The 19,890-nt window shown below is 36.3% G+C and overlaps 2 protein-coding genes across 3 annotated transcripts in view; one reads left to right on the top strand and one right to left on the bottom strand.

Moving 5' to 3' along the window:
• LOC125668073 (uncharacterized protein C4orf45 homolog) overlaps window positions 1-13,605 on the bottom strand; it is a 22,229-nt gene extending 8,624 nt beyond the window's left edge. Inside the window, exons 1-5 of one of the 2 annotated variants that reach the window (XM_048901833.2) lie at window positions 13,350-13,605; window positions 10,860-11,083; window positions 10,674-10,732; window positions 10,065-10,264; window positions 9,456-9,545 (exon numbers count right to left, since the gene is read on the bottom strand). In XM_048901833.2, the coding sequence (XP_048757790.2) occupies window positions 9,490-9,545; window positions 10,065-10,264; window positions 10,674-10,732; window positions 10,860-11,083; window positions 13,350-13,458 (648 nt within the window). In that variant the 5' untranslated portion in view covers window positions 13,459-13,605 and the 3' untranslated portion in view covers window positions 9,456-9,489. The remainder of the gene's footprint in view (window positions 1-9,455; window positions 9,546-10,064; window positions 10,265-10,673; window positions 10,733-10,859; window positions 11,084-13,349) is intronic. The other variant, XM_048901834.2, reaches the window with a different exon arrangement.
• Window positions 13,502-19,890, top strand: LOC125668074 (DPY30 domain-containing protein 1-like). Its single transcript, XM_056162213.1, has 5 exons — window positions 13,502-13,625; window positions 14,954-15,117; window positions 15,248-15,370; window positions 17,597-17,803; window positions 19,492-19,890. Exons 2-5 carry the CDS (start codon window positions 14,968-14,970, stop codon window positions 19,546-19,548), a joined length of 537 nt encoding a protein of 178 aa, XP_056018188.1. The 5' UTR covers window positions 13,502-13,625; window positions 14,954-14,967; the 3' UTR covers window positions 19,549-19,890.

The raw sequence follows: 19,890 nt of genomic DNA, 5'->3' as shown, positions 1-19,890 counted from the left end.
ATTATAATCGAACACTTAAATTCGAAACCTCTCCATATCAAGAGACACTCTCCTCCCCCCACCCCCAGTCATTCATTCATTCACGGTAAACTAGAATTTCGTCATGGATTCACAAGAAACTGCCTCCGAGGATAGATTTAAGGATTCTAGAATCAGGATCCGTTTCCTAAACACGGATGAGTAATCTATAAACCGGACATCCGGACTTGTTTTGTTACTTAAACGAGCCGGGTGACTAAAGACAAGAAGGCGAGTTACACAGATTGTAAAGAACAAATTCCTGTTTGACTTAAAAGTGCTTGTTTAATGTTAACTACAGCAAGACCATTGACGGAGTTCGGTCTGGCAGTGCAGGAGTAAAAACAATTAATAAAACAATAACTCCTGGGTTAAAAAAGATGGTAGAGATAACTGTGGAAGGAAATGACATTTTTTAAGTTTGGAAAGGGTGGAGAGTTGCACTTGCGATCGACCCTTGGGTTACATAAATCCGGATAGATGTATTACAATACACCAGCTTCATGCTCACCATCAGCTTCCGGGGGCTCCCTAACAACTAGGTAGTTGACTACATAGATCAAAGTTGTTTTTTTCTACCATGAATGAAAGTGTCAAAAGATTAATAATATTTACAATGTAATTAATATTTTACTATGGTAAATCAAAGTGCCAGAAATCCTACAGGAAACATGCGCTTTCCGTGAGAGAGAGAGAGAGAGAGAGAGAGAGAGCAATGTGAAACTGATTTACACTTAAAGACTTTCCCATTCGTTCTATAAAAAGTAAAATTTCGTGAATGAAAACGTTTCTATAATCTATTGTAATGTGTTACGTGTATTATTTTCCAATGATTATCAGGAAGCAAAACATGGAAGAACATGGAAGATGAAAAATCGATTAGCTACTCTTGCAATTGAGGAGAGCGATAAGAATTCACACAGATAGATAATATCATGTGGATACAGACGCTCCTATTTTCAGTAAAACGTTGTACAACAAGAAACTGTGCAATAAATGAAAATATATCAGATTTATTGACTAGATAAATCCACATATTCAAAGAACTAAGCGAAATGAAAGTAAACTATTAGAAGGTTGCCGATTAGAAGATGGGTATTTACATTTCCCGTATTTTTTGCCTTTGATATCATTACAAATCTTAATGCTAACCATTTCTTCATGAACGCGCTGTGGTTGTAAACACTACATGTATAAATACAGAAATATGCTTGATAAATATAGTATGTCTATTATGTTAGAAATTATTTTCAATTTTGAAAAATACATGAAGGTATGAACTGCATCGCTTCACGCCGATATATTTTTCATGAAGCGCTCACTCATTTTATAAAGTATGCTGGCGTGAAGCGTTGTAGTTCATACCATGATGGCATCATGTTTTCAAAATTGAAATTTATTCTTTTAAAATATTTATGCGCTTTACGCCATTTAATTACATAATCAAGTTCATCTCAACGAGTAATTACATGTATAATTGTCTACAGAAAGAGTGCAATTCCGAACAAGAGGCCCATGGACCACATCGCTCACCCGAGTCACCTTGGCCCAGATTTAAAGATTTCCCCTATATATTCGCATGTAAAACCTTGGTCAATATTGTGGCCCCAACCTACCCCTCGGGGGCCACGACTTTTACAAATTTGAATTTGAACTACATCAGGAAGCTTTTATGTAAAAGTAAACTTCTTTGGCCCAATGGTTCTTTAGCAATCTAATTAAAATCAGATCCTAGGATACGCTCACAATCTTACGCAGAGTATACGGCGCGGATTTAAGAAGTCTGATTTTAATTAGATTGGGTTCTTGAGAAGAAGAATCTTAAAGATTTTCTCTATATATTTGTATGTAAATCTTTGATCCCCTATTGTGGGTCCCATCCTACTCCCGGGGCCATGGTTTTTACAAAACTTGAATCTGCACTATGTCAGGAAGCTTTCATGTGAATTTCTACTTTCCTGGCCCAGCGGTTCTTGAGAAGAAAATATTTAAAGATTTTCCTATATATTTGAATGTATAACTTTGATCCCCTATTGTGGCCCCATCCTACCCCCTGGGACCATGATTTGAACAAACTGGAATCTGCACTATGTCAGAAAGCTTTCAAGTAAAGTTGTACTTTATTAGCCCAGTGGATCTTTAGAAGATTTTCAAAGATTTTACCTATATATTCGCATGTAAAACTTTGATCCCTATTATGGCCCCATCTTACTCCCGGGGGTCATGATTTTAACAAAATGTCAGGAAGCTTTCATATAAATTTGCACTTTCCTAGCCCAGTGGTTCTTGAGAGGGTATTTAAAGATTCCCCCTATATATTTGTATGTAAAACTTTGATCCCTATTGTGACCCCATCCTACCCCTGGGGGTCATGATTTTAACAAACTTGAATCTGCACTATATCAGGAAGCTTTCATATCTGGCCCAGTGATTCTTGAGAAAAAATTTAAATGACCCCACCCTATTTTTGTGATTATCTCCCCTTTGAAGGGGCATCATCCTTTATTTAAACAACCTCGATAGCCCTTCACCCAAGGATGTGTTTTGCCAAGTTTGGTTGAAATCGGTCCAGTGGTTCTGGAGAAGAAATTGAAAATGTAAAAAGTTTACAGACGGAGAGACGACGGACAACAGGCGATCAGAAAACTTCAAGTGAGCTAAAAACGAAGAACAAAGGAGAGAAGGATAGAATAAATCCTGAATAAATCCAAAGACATTGGTGGAATGCAGGTTCCTGGTTTTGTGTGTTTTTCAAAAGTCTGGAAAAAAGGGCCTTAGAATGACAGTCAAAGATTTTAATCAGTTCAGGGAAAATGTAATTCATGCATGTGGGGAAATCAATCACACCCTGTCGTTGTCCCCGAGTAAATCAATCACATCCTGACATATTCCCTAAAGAAATTCAGTCTCAGTCTTTACAAGTGATCCAAAAGTTTGTGTATTGGTAACAATGGATTTGAAAAGGTGTAGGCCTATTTCTTATCAATGATCTCCAGAAGCAAAATTGTAACTTGATGTCGTTTAATGCATTTAAAGAACGGTGCAATATTCACATCAGATTCTTTCAATATTTTAGCAGTTATCCCAAATAACTGGAAAGAACTCATTAAAATGTTTCAAAAGAAATGAAATATGCATTTAAATAAAGATTATTGAAACAATAGGTAAGTGAGCCTAACAAATGTACTCTTTATCTCGATCCGGAAGCGCGTGCTGACTGTGCACTGAAAGAGTTCTTATGCTATGTTAAAACTACAGGGGCTAAGCCCGTTTTGGGCCCGAACTCTGGGATACCATAAATATAGATATCAGAGTTCGGGCCCAAAACGGGCTTAGCCCCTGTGGTTCAAACTCTTAAAGATCTAAAGTGATGTTCATTTTATCTCATGTTTCTGCATAACAAAATTATGGCATGAAAATAACTAACCTTATCTTTATGAATAACCTTGACCTTGGTCGTTTGACCATAATTCAAGGTATAAAAAGGCACTGTATGGTCATGATCAAGTCGAGGGTCATTCTAAGTAACCAATAACATTGACCTTGGCCAATTGACCTTAATCCAAGATTGTGATCCTCATCATCAGCATCTTGTGTGCCATGAATAACTTCTAATACCTCTATACATAATAGTCCTGTGGGGATCCAGGGGGTTAGAATAGTTCCTCAGTACCCCTTGCGACTAAAGGGGGCGGTCCTTCGGATATGACCGCATAAACCGAGATCCCGTGTCACAGCAGGTGTGTCACGATTAAGATCCCTCCCCAAGGCCGTAAGCGCCGAGCATAGGCCTAAATTTTGCAGCCCTTCTCCGGCAATGGTGACGTCTCCATCTGAGTGAAAAATTCGCAAGTGGGCCGTTAAACAATATACAATCAACCAACAGAACAGAGCACTTAATGTAATGATATTGTATTGGAACAATAATACATATATTTGTAGATGTAAAACTCTGTGTCACGTAAATAGGATTGGTACATGTACCCGTTCTATTCTGGTCTATGTAACTCGGCCTAGTTGCTTACTCAAATGTACTCACAATTTTTGTAGTATATTTGTCAACGTACGACAGGCCCGAGGACTTATCTACCTCTGATGAGAACGGTAGAACCCCTAACACAAGGTTAATTTAATACGCACCACACAATGAATACAGATTATATTCAGTACGACATTAATTGCCTATGCTGGTGTCTGATGAAATGAAAGTGACATATTCATGAATATTTTCAACATCAGAGTGGTCAAATCATTATCTAAGATCTTCACATACAAGAGACTCAAATTCTAATCCCAAGGCGAAGAACGACCACCGAAATTTCTACAGTCGTTTTAAGAAACCAGAGGTTGTCTTTCTTTGATTGCTGTAAGAGAAGGACACTGCAATAGCCGTGTGAGATATGACAGTGTTGTCAGAATTTATCAACCTTTATTAACTTGCCTAAATAATTCAGAAGAGGTGGTGGTGGTGGGGGGGGGGGGGTCCTAATTGGAGAGGGATGTTCCTATCCGACTATTTTATCTATCGAAAAATTATTCGTATGTTTAAAGTTTTACATCGCATGATACCCGAGTATTCGTATGAATAAGGTGAACGCAAGAAATAAAAAAATTCTAATCATTTTCTTTATGTTACAAGAGCCAAGATAGAACATTTTAGAAAATCTTTTATTATTTCTGCAGCAATTCTTTGGAACCAGATTTTATTAGAAATTGCACACCTTTGGCATCTTTTAAAGCAGCCCATCTCCGACATTATTTGGATTCTCAACGATAAGTGCAGTTACGGTTTCCATTGAGGTAGCCTTTATTTGAATGTAAATTACCTGTAATATTTTCGTATTTGATATGTTTTCGATATGTATACTTGTTAAAGATTGTCCACAATGTAAACTAGTTTGTGTCATACTGGGGGTGAAAGATTTACCCATTATAAGAGCAACAATTTATTTCATGATGAAAATGTGAAACTTCGCGTGGTCTTCGATGGAATTTTTTTCCCCCACATTTTTTAAATTCTTTTTGGACAAAACAAAAATACACGCCATATTCTGTAATTTGACGTCAGCATTTTATCAATCGCCTTAGTATTTTCATTTTCAACGCAAGTTTTTGAGAATATGGATTCTTTTTCTACCATTGATCTATCTTGAAGACATACGTACGTGATAACAATACAAATCATGTTCTCCAATGCGATCCATGTTTATTAAAGTTAAACAGTAAAGAGGTGCAAAATTTCTCATCAAATGTTTATTTTCGGAAGTAGTTGTGTATTAATGATGTGATAGTTTAGAATCACCATCAATTTTTATATAAATATCAGAAAGTTGTGTTTACATTCTTCATCATATTGTGCAATGCTGACCATACAAATTGTGTGTTACAACTGAAGTTTAATCACGCTGGAACGAAACAAACATAATTACTGATAAAACAAGAATATCAGAAAAAGTGATGGATGCTCCCCGAAGTACATGTAACCAATGAAGTACCGGTACTTCATAAGATGAATGACTTGATAAAGAGATGTTTCTACTTGTAAAGGAATTGATTAGTGCCCAAACGTGTTTCTACTTGTAAAGCAAAAGTGTAGTGCTCAAACTTATAATCGCAGGCTTGTATATATACACTGTATGTAAGGACTTTTTCAAATACAAGCCATATGTTTTGTATGACCTTAATCTTTCAAAAATGCCTTTTATCATATACAAGCCATATGTTTTGAGTGACTTTGACTATTCAAAAATGACCTTGAGTGACCTTTGTTCAAAGTCAATTGCACATTGATGAATTACCGTTGAACTATTGTTGAAACCAGGATAAGGATTTTTCACATATACATGTAAGGCATATGTTTTGAATGACATTGACCTTTCAAAATGACTTTGAGTGACATTTGTCCAAAAGTCATTCGCACAATGATCAATAATTGTTGAAATACTGTTAAATCGGTTAGTTCTGAGTGAATCTGGCATTTACAAAATAACCTTGAGTGACCTTGTCCGAAAGTCATTCGCACAATGCTGAATAACTATTTAAATATTATTGAAATTAAATTTTTTCAATGTATAAAGCACATGATCTGAGTGACCTTGACCTTTGATGAATGGCCTTGGGTGACCTTTGTCCGAAAGTCATTTGCGAATCACTTATTTGAGTGATATATGATCAATACATGTCCAAAAACTGTTGAAATAAGGAACTTTTGTATGTTCTGAGTGACCTTGGCCTTTTAAGAATGACCTTGAGAAATCTTAGTCAAAAACTCATGGTATCAAGGAACATTTGTGATCAATTATATCAATTTCTGATCAAAGTTTTCGGAGATCTGAGCTTAGACGGACGGACGGACGGACACACATGACAGCGACTACTAGTATGTGCTCCCCCGAATTTTTTCGGGGAGCATAAAAAGTACCAGAGCATCCGACACAATGATCTGACATTTTACTGACTGTGACTGTAGGGTCACAAAGAAAATTGCTTGGTTCACAAATATTTATATATCTTGTGACTCCACTGAACTTATTTATCCCGCCAATGCGGACGAAATGACACCCGGCTGCATTCAATTCTATGTCGGTGCGATTAGGGATGTTAACAATCACAATACCTGTCATATCTTAACAGTAATGACCTGGAGGAGGAAACAGTCTGATCATTGCCCGAGTTTCTTGGTCTTGATGAGTGCCGCATGCGATCAATCCCAATTTCAATCCAACTCCTCAAATTGTTTGGTTTTTTTTTTAAAATACAGACAGTACTATGGCAAGCAGCTGTTGATGAGACGCCATATAACTTGTAATCAACTCGTTCTGAAGATCACTCCCTATATACGTTATTAAAATATATAAATGTCAAGTAAACGTCGTGAAAATATCACTAAATGAATAGTCGTAAAAACATTACTTGACACAATTATATATATACTTATTGGTGAATTTGGACGAGCTAGGTTTGAACAATTCGCGCAAACTTGTGAGTACAGTTTCAAACCCAACTAGCACCAATATTCATTAAAATAAATTCATAAACTCTTTTATTATATAGCTAACTTATATTTCAGTTATTTTACGCCGATAATTCATTCTTTTCTCCTCTAGTTTAGAAACTGAGGCAGTATTGTTACTGAATTAGTGCGCTATCACAGTTACACACGATTTCAACGGTCATCCAACTGCATCAGTCATTGTTAGTATAATTGTGAATAAATATACCTTCTAGTCCTTCACTGTAAATCGGGGTCGAAATATTACAAGAAATAATTGATATTTTAAAATAGATTAAATATCGAAACCGGTTACCAAAGCTTACCAAACGATAGCTGGTCCGCCATCTTTGTTTACAGCTAGAGTGTAATAACTGTAACTTATATTGATTCCAGAAAAGTTAGCGTTCAATAATAGCTCAGGTATTGCACGCTAAAGAGAGAGAGAGAGAGAGAGAGAGAGAGAGAGAGAGAGAGAGAGAGAGAGAGAATTCAAGTATAAATCCTTTTTCTATTGAAATGGCTTGAAATGCATTTAAATAATCTAAAAGCCCAAGAAATCTTGTCTATTTCTTGAATGACATATTTCCTGGAAAAATGATATTGATTTGTTACAGCACGTACGAAAAACATCCATTGCATGGAAGAAATTCAACAAAGCGGAATCCTCTTATATCGATTACCCTATAATAAATTGTAAGATAAGTCTTAACATTTTTAACACGCTTTAATTGATCAAGAGGCAGAATCTCATTGATTAACATATAAAAGACTTACTTAATTAATCAATGAGCTTAGGTCTGAGGGGAGATGTACGACAAGATCCGCTGGCTTGTTCAGTGGGTATAGAAATATATATGGGGGTGGGGGTGGGGTGGGGTGGGGGTCCTGCATCCATTCTTACGCAAATTCATAAATCCATAGACATTGTTTACATAACTCACTTAATCTGTAAATACAGTTTACATAACTTACTGTAGACTCCTGAATATACGCGAGGAATTCTTTATCGCATAATTTCGCAAGAGGCATCACTTTCGAAATAAAATACACGCAAGAACTCTCAACAGACGACACGCAAATTCCTGTTCACGCGTTTTGATGTATACGAGTCACATAAGTACTCGAATCTACAGTACATGATCCGTTAACATGTTTTTAATGGAACGCTACATTTTGATTCTAGGTTCCAATTTTGGTTCTAGTCTGCATATGTTTGGTTTCGGTCATAATTTCGTCAAAAAATTGAATTAATAGTTTAAGATTTCTGTAGCATTTTTAATTGAATATGTTTCAAGTGACTATGAGGTATAAATAGCAACTACAGTAATTAAGAAAATTCGTTTAACTTGTCAATGCTAGGTGCGACACTTGTGTACATACAACTGTTTTCTTCTTGAACACGTAGTTATGCGAAAAATTCAATCGGGCTCTATCGTTTATATTTTTGACATGTTGAATAAAACCGAAAATAGTCTACTTTCAATATGTGTAGACGCCATTATGCAAAATTGCTTATGAATCTCTCAAATATCGTTGCATTAAAAATTAATTATCTCAATATTCCAGAATAGTTTGTTTAAAAAAAAATTCATTTCTTCTTGGCAAAATAAATCAGTTTCTTCTCGACATTTAAAACCCAGCAGTAATTGCTTGATAACATTTCCCCAAAGCAGAGCTAAAGAATATTGCTATCAGTGAAATTTAACTTGATCAAATATTCAGAAGTTTGTTGACTATAGGAGTTGACGCCCTAGTTCACAATATACTTACTTGTTTAATGCTTTTTACCAACACCTGATTTTTTGTACAAGTAATAAAACAATACTGTGGGTGATTATGGCAGTGATATACCTTTTCCTTATCGGTGCCGATACAGCATGACTTAGAGGAGGGGGGGGGGGGGGGGACTTAGATACACAAAGGAAATTGTTAAAATTAGTACTTGGACCAGGTGCCTTATCTTGTTGGTATATCTCTGACAGCACCGCAGTGGTATCTAGGTGCAAAAGAAAATATTATCCTACGTTGTATTCATCATGAATGCATGCCAATGGCCTTGTGATTAAGACCAATTTATTAACAAAATCGGAACAAATCCAGAAACCTGAATTGTGTTTTATGGTCTTTACAACCGGTCAGCAGACATATTCACATAATTATCTTGTCTGGTCTGTAATCATGCTTTACATAACTTATTTGTTCAGCAGACATATTTTACATAACTTACTTGTTCAGTAGACATATTTTACATAACTTATTTGCCCAGCAGACATATCTTACATATTACTTGTTCAGCAGACATATTTTACATAACTTGCTTGTTCAGCAGACATATTAAATATATAACTTACTTTTCAGCAGACATATTTTACATGACTTACTTGTTCAACAGACATATTTTACATAACTTACTTGTTCAGCAGACATATTTTACATAACTTACTAGTTCAGCAGACATATTCTATTAATTTGCTCCATCAATAAGCATAGTTCTGCATGGTGTCTGTGGATGTTGAATCTCGATCACTTAGACCTGAAATAGGTTTAAACTGAAATTTAGTTAAAACTTTTAGACTGGACTGCTCGATTACTTACACCTAAAATAGTAAAATAGGTGTAAATTAAAATCCATTTAAAACTTTTATTCTGGACATTTCGATCACTTAGATCTAAAATAGGTGTAAATTAAACTTGATTTGGACTTTAATTGTATTTGTCAGCGTTAAATTCCAAAATATATTGACTTTTAAGTGCGTGTAACTATATTCCAAAATATATTGACTTTTATGTGCGTGTTTTATCATTAAATAAAAATGAACTGTACAATTAAACAAAAATTACAAAATGCAAAAGCAGTTAAAAAAAAACATTATCAGAATATAAGAGAGAGAGAGAGAGAGAGAGAGAGAGAGAGAGAGAGAGAGAGAGAGAGTTTACTGCTATTACTATACATGTACATTTCAATATAAGAATCATCATGCTGATGCCGATCTACACAAACTAAAAGCGCTGTTCAAACTGCAGCTACCAAGCTAACATGCACACGATATACCGTGGTGTTCGTGAAAAGGGGGAGAGGAGTAAAAGTCCGTGATGTGCGTGGGCCTTGGTGCTAGCCTGGTGCGCCTGGACTGGGAAAGAGGTCGACTACTACCTGTTTGTGCATGCACAGGGGCAGTGTGTGGGCGATACACGTTCATCACCATGGAAGCGTCAGAATCTGGTACAAGTGCTTCTGAAGGACCGGGGTACCTGAAAGAGCGTAAAATGTTATATATAGCGAGGAATCCTACAGTAACTATAGTAAGTGTGTTTTACAGGTATACCATACTGAATATAGACCAGGAGAAGTTATATATTGATTCCGTTTACCCTATGATGTTGGCATGTCATAACTAGAACTGTCCTTACGGAACTAATATCCCCCGCAGGGCAGATTGGATGGTGGGAATGGTTTTTAAGATACACTCTGTACATTGAAAACATAACCCTTAATCTCAATCAAAATAGAGTTTTAATTAAATCTGTTCGTCATGAATGATTACTTTGGACAAATTACGTCAACGTATGGAGACGAGGTGATCCAGTACCCCCCCCCCCCCCCACCTAAACTTCGTTTGCGGGGGGGGGGGGGGAGGGGGTATAATAATTGTTGAATTACCACGGATTTTGATAGAGATGTGAGTGTCTGTTTTCCAGCTCCTGTCGGAATTCTCCTACCTGTTACAACAGAGAACAATACGTATAAACTGAAGTAATATTAACGCCGATTTAAATCTTGAAATAGATAAAGGAGACGAAATGCAAATCTAAATGCATGCAGTGTCGTTATTTACTCAAACTTTACCATGATCTGTTGTCCCGTGGCAGGCACGGACCAGTCCGTGCTCTGGGGCACCTGCCAGCCGATCTCGCCCACATTGCAGGTCCTGGGTCGTGGAAAGGGAGTGGCGGTGGCGGGTCGCCATATATAGTCAGCTTCGCTTGTCCCCTCCCTAGACATGGTACCGATCCCGATGTGCCGGTGCTCGGGTTCGACAGTTACACGGTGTTGACGAATCCAATCGGGGCCTAAATAACGAAGATAGAGCATTTAATTTAAAACCACTTCTACGAACTATACAAAAACTATAAGGAAAACTACATCCACTGTGAAGGTAATCAAGGTGCAGCAGAGTTCCTAGCACCCTCAAAACGTTTCTCCGGGATGTGTTCATCTGTCCATGACTCACTGTGTGCGTCCGCATTTCGTTCCCGCTACGATCCCATCAATCCCTTGCCCGCTATATACATTACATTATACACGACCTTCAACTGCGTCAAACCTAGAAAATCGCACAACGCTAGCACTACGCTACTATCATGGATAACACATCTGCGCTAAATGATAAACAAAAAACCGGCTGAACGGACTGTGTAGCGCGTTGTTTATAGTCGCAATGACATCTTAGGGTCGTGTCCAAAGAGTGAACCGTGCATGGTCTTTGTGATTGTTAGAGAAAGTGTACCGCGGTCCTCGTGATTGTTAGTGAGAGTGTACCGCGGTCCTCGTGATTGTTAGTAAGAGCGTACCGCGGTCCTCGTGATTGTTAGTAAGAGTGTACCGCGGTCCTCGTGATTGTTAGTGAGAGCGTACCGCGGTCCTCGTGATTGTTAGTGAGAGTGTACTGCGGTCCTCGTGATTGTTATTGAGAGCGTACCGCGGTCCTCGTGATTGTTAGTGAGAGCGTACCGCGGTCCTCGTGATTGTTAGTAAGAGTGTACCGCGGTCTTCGTGATTGTTAGTGAGAGGGTACCGCGGTCCAGGTGATTGTTAGTGAGAGTGTACCGCGGTCCAGGTGATTGTTAGTGAGAGTGTACCGCGGTCCAGGTGATTGTTAGTGAGAGCGTACCGCGGTCCTCGTGGATGTTAGGGACAGCGTACCGTAATTCTCAGGATCCAAGTGACAGATCGAAGGGACACAGTGCGCCGTGTAGCTAGGATAGACTGGACTTTTGGATAATTATTTTCATTAGAAAAAGCGCTATATAAATTTACAATAAAACTAATAATACATTTTAATACTTAAATCTAGTCTTTGCTTTAAAAAAAATATACAGAAACATATAAACAATGAAATGTTTTTCCTTGTTGTTTTATCGGGTGATGAAGGTAGCAATCATTGCAGAAAGATATGCATAACCCACAGGTAATGCACTTTTTCTGCAATGCATCACCCGATAAAACAACAAAGAAAACATTTTATTGTTAGGAGAGAAGCGCCATGGTACACGGATGAAAGGATCGTAGCTCGAGGTGACTATACACTTACATAAAATGTAGTATAGGCCTACATGTATGTTATTGTCTGTATGTCTGTCAGTACTGAATATGTTATCAAAATATCATAATAACCAATAATATTATAAGAATGTTTTTCCGTCGATCACATTGTATATTAAAAGATTTTAAGCCAGTGAAAAGTTTAATAAATTTTTTTTATACATACGTGCATACAACTCATATACATATACACACATGTATACATGCATGTACATATTTACATGTATACATACCTCAGTTTAAATACTGGCATATTCGAGTTAATAGACATTGTAAACCACTTTTACTACATATCATTAAACATTTATTTGTACATTAATTTTATCGCACCATTACTTCATGGAGTGGGTTCACGGCCAATTTTTTTTTTCTTTTCTTGTGCGTGGGATCATAAAATATATAGGACCTCGCTTGTTAAATGCAGAGCAACACAGAATTATAGTGCAAATAAATCATTGAAACTTAACGTCAAAGTACATGTATGTTCAGTAAAATTAAATGTTGAATAAAAATTTGCGTATAGCTGACAGTGTAAACACGAAAACCGTATTTACATGAACTTCCGATAACCATTCAGTAATATTAATACTAAATGATGAAAAGCAAAACAAACCAAAAAAAAAAACCCACCCTGGTTTGCTTAGGAAATACCGATATTTTATCTGTTTACTTAATCATTTATCTATCTTATATCATTTGATTTATTTAAATTATTCATGCTCTCTTAAATAAAGCCAATCACAATGATAAAAAAGTTCATTTTAATCAAGATAAAACTTTATATCCATGTACATTTAAATCATATATAAAGGTCTAATTAAATTACCGATATTGATTAGTGCACACTGCATACCATGCAAGAATAGGTTTGACAATCATAATAATTTATTAATCACAAGTTCTTTAAATCGATTTTTACTTACCTTCAACACGTTTCATAAATTCCCGCGACCCTAGTATGTTATATAGCATAAGAAATTAGAAAGTGACAGTACAAAAAATAAAACACTGTACCAGTAAATAACATCCTTCCTTTCCAGGACTCTTGGGAATCTATGATGTTGTACATATGATTTCGGGTTCTGTCTCCGGGCGCCATTTCTTTATTTTCAGTGGAAGTCATCCTTGCACTTCAAATGTAAACCCTCGCCTTCTCAAAACACGTGTTATTTAACTCCCGTCGGGAGCCTCTGACAGGCTGATTAGCAACGTGACGTCACAATGTAAATGTTACTAAGGAAGTCGAGGTTTAAAGCGAGAGCAAAACGAGACGGACTGAAAACATTCAAGGTATGATTATGAATTTTGGTGAATTGTAACCAAATAATTTGGGATTGATTATCTTTCTAAGCATGTTGAATGTGTGTAAATTTGTGCAGATACTGAATATGATACACATAGGTGAAATAAGAAAGAAAAAGAGGGGGGGGGGTATGCATCTCATGTGCATGTGCAGGGCAGGGTTTGGATTGGCCTTTTCATATAAGGTTTAATATAAGAAAGTAAGAGAGAAAAACAGGGAACATTGATAGAAGCTACCCCTGTCCACTTCTGTAAAGTATTTAGAGCATATCCTCATGCATACTAAAAAAAAAATAAACACTCCTGGTCTCGATCCCCCCACCCCCCCCCCCCCCCCCCTCTCCCTCCCCACTTTGAAAAACGGTGCTACGTACATGTTAGGCTATACACCATGCTTGCTTATAAATGTATCAAAACAAACACAACATAAAATGAAATAGTTGTTATCTATTATTATATAGAATAAAATAATATTTTTTACTTGGTAAATTTTCATCCTATGTGAACATTTGGTGTGAGATGACTCACACCAAAGATACAGATATAAAAGGGCTGACATAATCTACGATAAAACATATATAACTTCATGTTCTAAGTAAGGGGGGGGGGGGGGGGGGCTTAGGGACTGCCGTTATCTATACATGTACAACAAGGCATCTATATAGTTCTCAGTAAGAGAGGCCTAGGGGCTGACATTATTTACAATGTGGCAATATAAAGTTCCCTGTAAGAGTGGCCTATTGGCTGACATTACAACGAAGCATCTTACTAAGTTTTCTGTAAGACTTAAAGAGGGGCCCAGGGACTATACAGGGAGACCATAGGCAATTGTATCACTTGGGTTCAATTCAAACCCAAGTGATATAATTGCCTGTGAACAAGACATTTAAAAAGTTCTCTGTCAGAGGGTCTTAGGGCTAACAATCTATAACAAGGCATCTATAAATTTCCCTGTAAAAGGGGCTTAGGGGCTAATGTTATCTACAAAGAAGCATCTAAACAGTTCCCTGTTTGAGGGGCTTAGGGGCTGACAATATCTACTGTATCACAGGCAATTATACTGCTTGGGTTCGAATTCACCATTAAAGAGTACTCTTTAATAGTAAATTCGAACCCTAGCGATACAATTGCCTGTGAAATCTATAACAACTGTAACATCACATCCTAAGGAGGAAAATAATCGTAAATGCTCTAAATTTCCAGAAGTGAATGAATTCTAAAGGCATTCTGTTAGTTTACATAATGTATATATTCATGTTAATAATTCAGCATTCTTTTACATTATTGATACTTATTTTGTAATCAATGACTTCCAGAGCCTTATCAACACATGATGGATACAGCATACTTAAAGCAGAACCTTGGCACATGCCTAACACAATGCTTGGCAGAAATTTCAGAGAAGCGTCCCAGGGACCCCATAGAATACATGGCCCAGTGGTTGTATAAATACAAGGAAAATGTCATGTTTATAAACAGGGTAGGCACATTGATCCTGAATGTACATGTGTATGAAGGGAAAATTGCATACAGAATGTAGTCCAATAGAGTTTGTTTTTTATTTATTCAAATGATGTTAATGATTTATTTTTCTTTGCTTGGTTTAACAGAAAGAAGAGGAACAAAATCAGTTAGTAAAAGAAAAAGAAGAATTTGCAATAGAGCAAGAATTGTTTGAAAAAAGAAAGGAGGAAGCTGATCAGATAAAAAAAGAGGATGAGGAAAAAAGGAAGGCAAGTATACACACTATCTCTACCAACTAGTCATAATTCACTATCCTAGCCACAATCCAAACTATCTCTACCAACGAGTCATAATTCACTATCCCATCTACTATCCACTATCCCTACCAACTAATCATAATTACACTATCCAAATTATCTATACAAACTAGTCATAATTCACTATCTTAACCACTATCCAAACTATCTCTACCAACGAGTCATAATTCACTATCATAGACACTATCCAAACTATATCTACTAACTAGTCATAATTCACTATCCTAACCACTATCCAAACTATCTCTACCAACTAGTGATAATCACTACCATAGACACTATTCAAACCATCTCTACCAACTAGTCATAATTCTCTATCCCAGCCACTATCCAAATTATCTCTACCAACTAGTCATAATCACTATCCCATCCACTATCCAAACTATCTCTACCAACTAGTCATAATTCTCTATCCAATCCACTATCCAAACTATCTCTACCAACTAAGTCATAATTCACTATCCCATCCACTATCCAAACTATCTCTACCAACTAGTCATAATCACTATCCTAGCTACTATCCAAAATATATCTACCAACTAGTCATAATCACTATCCTAGCTACTATCCAAACTATCTCTACCAACTAGTCATAATTCTCTATCCAATCCACTATCCAAACTATCTCTACCAACTAAGTCATAATTCACTATCCCATCCACTATCCAAACTATCTCTACCAACTAGTCATAATCACTATCCTAGCTACTATCCAAAATATATCTACCAACTAGTCATAATCACTATCCTAGCTACTATCCAAACTATCTCTATCAACTAGTCATAATTCTCTATCCCAGCCACTATCCAAATTATCTCTACCAACTAGTCATAATCACTATCCCATCCACTATCCAAACTATCTCTACCAACTAGTCATAATTCTCTATCCAATCCACTATCCAAACTATCTCTACCAACTAAGTCATAATTCACTATCCCATCCACTATCCAAACTATCTCTACCAACTAGTCATAATCACTATCCTAGCTACTATCCAAAATATATCTACCAACTAGTCATAATTGCTATCATAGCTTCTATCCAAACTATCTCTACCAACTAGTCATAATTCACCATCCCATCCACTATCCAAACTATATCTACAAACTAGTCATAATTCACCATCCCATCCACTATCCAAACTATATCTACAAACTAGTCATAATTCACTATCACATCCACTATCCAAACTATCTTTATCACACTGTTATTATTCAAACTATTCCATCAAAACAATAATAGTATTCAAACTATTCCATCCAAACAATATTAGTATCCAAACTTATGCCTACTAGTCAAGAACTCTTAGTAATAAACAAACCATTTAATTTCTGTTATGCCACTGGCTATCAGTGTTGAATTTTCGATGAACCTGTTGTTATCAAAAACCACTCTTGGGTCATGAGGTTTATTGGAATTGTTTACCATTTCTTTATGTGCAGCAGCTATATGCCTCCAAAGGAAAAGAACATATTACAAACATCACCTTAGTAGAATAAAAATGAATGCCTCTGTAAGGACATCATTGCAAACCAAAGCTGAAACATACACTCTTCCTGAGAGGAGTGTATGTTTCAGCCATGGCTTACAACCATGATGTGAGGATCCAGAAATTTTTTCCTAGGGAGGGGTCCACCCCCACATAATTTTTTTAGGGGTGTCTAGCCTATACAGGGGCCCAATCCTTAGGGTTTTTTTTTTTTTTTTTTTTTTTTTACAACTGAATTAAATTACATGATATACATGTAAGCAAATTTATGTTTTTGGTGGGTTTTTTTTCCCCAATCCAAGGGAAGTCTCACTGGATTTGCTACTTGATCTTATTGTTAGAATAACTGAAGAATAACCTCCTTGGTTTTGAAATAATGTTGGAAAATAAAAACATCCATTTTTTGGCTCTGTATTTATTATCCAACAAAATCTCTCAACTTTGGGGGTTATTCTCCAACATACTTCTATGCATTCATTATTTCTTAAATCTGCAGTACCCCAACAGCTAACACCAAGTTTCTGCAAGAGATGTTGCACTTCATTACAAAGCATGCTTCTATTTTTGTTTTACTAAACTGTATAAAGTAGATGTAAGAATTGCAAAAGCCCTATCAAATCAAAGTTGTTTGATAATTTAGTAAAAGTTGATTGTAGGATCTTTAAAAATATTGATAACATTTCAGGCTGAGGAGGAGAGGGCAGCCAAAGAAAGCTCATCCCCCACCAAGCTTCCCCCAGTGATAGAGGCCCAGGAACCTCCAGAGGAGGAAGCTAAAAAAGCTGCTACTGAGGCCCCAGCAGAGGAGGCTCCTGCAGCTCAGGAAGCACCCGCCCAGGAAGCACCTCCACAGGAAGAAGAAAAACCGTCAGACACCTCAGAAGAAAAGAAGGTATATCCTATAGTAAGGCTGGAGTTACCAGACTTGACACCTCACATTGTACCAGGTGTTGTCAGAGCATCCACCTCACAAACTGAACTAGATGTTATCAGAGCTAGCACCTCATAAACTAAACCAGATATAATTAGAGCTGGCACCTCACAAACTGAAGCAGGTGTTAAACAAAACTGGCACAAAATGAACTAAATATGATTATAGAGCTGGCACCTTACAAACTGAGCCACGGTTTATTAGAGCTTACAAACCAATCAAGTTGTTATCAGCTGGTAACTTGTTTTAAAAGACCAGTCACAGTAGCGTGGTGGTTACGATGCTCGCTTCACATCTGGGAGGTCCAGGTTCGAATCTTGACCCCAGCACTGCAGCAAACCTAATATGAGACTTTTATTAAACATAGGTAGTGAGTGTTCCTTCGCCAAGGGCCTACATGTAGCAATAGAAGTGAGAGTCACAAGTCTTTCTGATATGACCTTAAAAAGGAGGTCCTGTGCCATTCTTAGGTCAAAATCTAGGGCACTTCGCCTAAAGATGGTGACACATCTCTACATGATTGAAACATTTTAAGATGGGATGTAAAACAACATACAAAAGCAAACATACAAAAATAATTTCAGGATAGTTTTTGATTTGGAAAAGTCAATATCTTGTTAAATGTTTCTTAAAACAATGATTATGAATTATTAGTACCATGCCATATCTTTAATCAATCATGACATGCATGTATCAGTTGAAGCATTGACAGCATTTATTTCATTTTTAATTTTATGCTTTTTCTTGGTTACATTCTTAAATACTGTAATGTCTTTCACTGATATCACATGTACATGCTATGTCAAAATTCTCAAATCACATTTCAAGTTGACCTCTGATTCATAACATTTAAAAACATTGCTATTATTCTGTACCTTCTATGTATGAAGAGTGCATCAAAGGGGAGGTAATGCCAGCAATAGGTCTATTTCAATAAAAAAAAATCACTTCTTTCATGTAAAACAGTATGTATTGTTGGGATTTATTTATTAGAAAATATTAAAATCTAAAAGCTTAAAATTCTGAACAATTAATATGTCTAATATTGCAATGATTAAACTTTGAAAAGATAATTTGAAATAGTGAAAAATATGCATTTTTGTCATTATTTAAATTTCATTTGCAAATGAATGGCCAAAAGTCCAAATTAATTTTTTTTTTTTTTTTTATATTTACACTTTTAGTATTATGCACTTTTAAAAGTATTGCTTTTGCAACAACACCTAGTTGAGAATTGACAATATAAAACAAGATTAAAAAGTTTGGCACAATGCCAAAATACAAGTTCCATGTAATCTCCTGTTTTCAAATTTAATCAATTTGCATTTTGAAAAAAGAATAAAAATTACCCTTATATCTAAGGATTTTTCTTGTGTTGAAAGGATAATCCACATGTAAATAGAAAATGAATTGCTACTAAAAATAGGATGCCCTATTGATAAATTTACCCCAAATTATTAATACTCCAACCATATACTTAGATATAACTGCATGATTAGAATGATATTGACGACCATCATTTTCTTGAGTTTTTATATTTTTGCATGGTTTTCTTGTAGACAAGCTCTTAAAATAAATTCGAGACATGAAATTGCATGATAAGAAGACAAGTTGAAAATTAGAGAAATAATGAAGAATATCTATTGTAGGATGAAGAGTCAAAAGAGGAGACAAGTGATCCAGCCCCTACAGAAGAGGAAACGTAGCCAGCATCCAATCATTGACCTTGTAACAACTGTTCAGGGTGTTGTAAAAATTCCTCTGATCACGAAAATAGCATTGTGCCAGATGCCAGATGAAACACTATGTAACTTGCCTTTGATGCATTGTGATATCATGAGTGCCTGCCTGTCTGTCTGTCTGTCTGTATGTGTGTTTGGAATGAGTGTCTGATAAACCATTCAATCATTTGAAGAAGAAAATAATAAAGTAATCTGAAATCATTACTGCAGATTTGCCTGACTTTACGAACTTTTTTTTTTATGTGCTTTATTTATTACTGTGTGTAAAATATACTCAGCATTAAACAATTTTTTGATGGCATACTC

This window comes from Ostrea edulis, chromosome 4 (assembly GCF_947568905.1).
Source record: "Ostrea edulis chromosome 4, xbOstEdul1.1, whole genome shotgun sequence".
NCBI classification, from domain to species: Eukaryota; Metazoa; Mollusca; class Bivalvia; order Ostreida; family Ostreidae; genus Ostrea; species Ostrea edulis.
The sequence above is the reverse complement of the archived record's forward strand: the minus strand, read 5'-3'. Positions and strand labels throughout refer to the sequence as shown.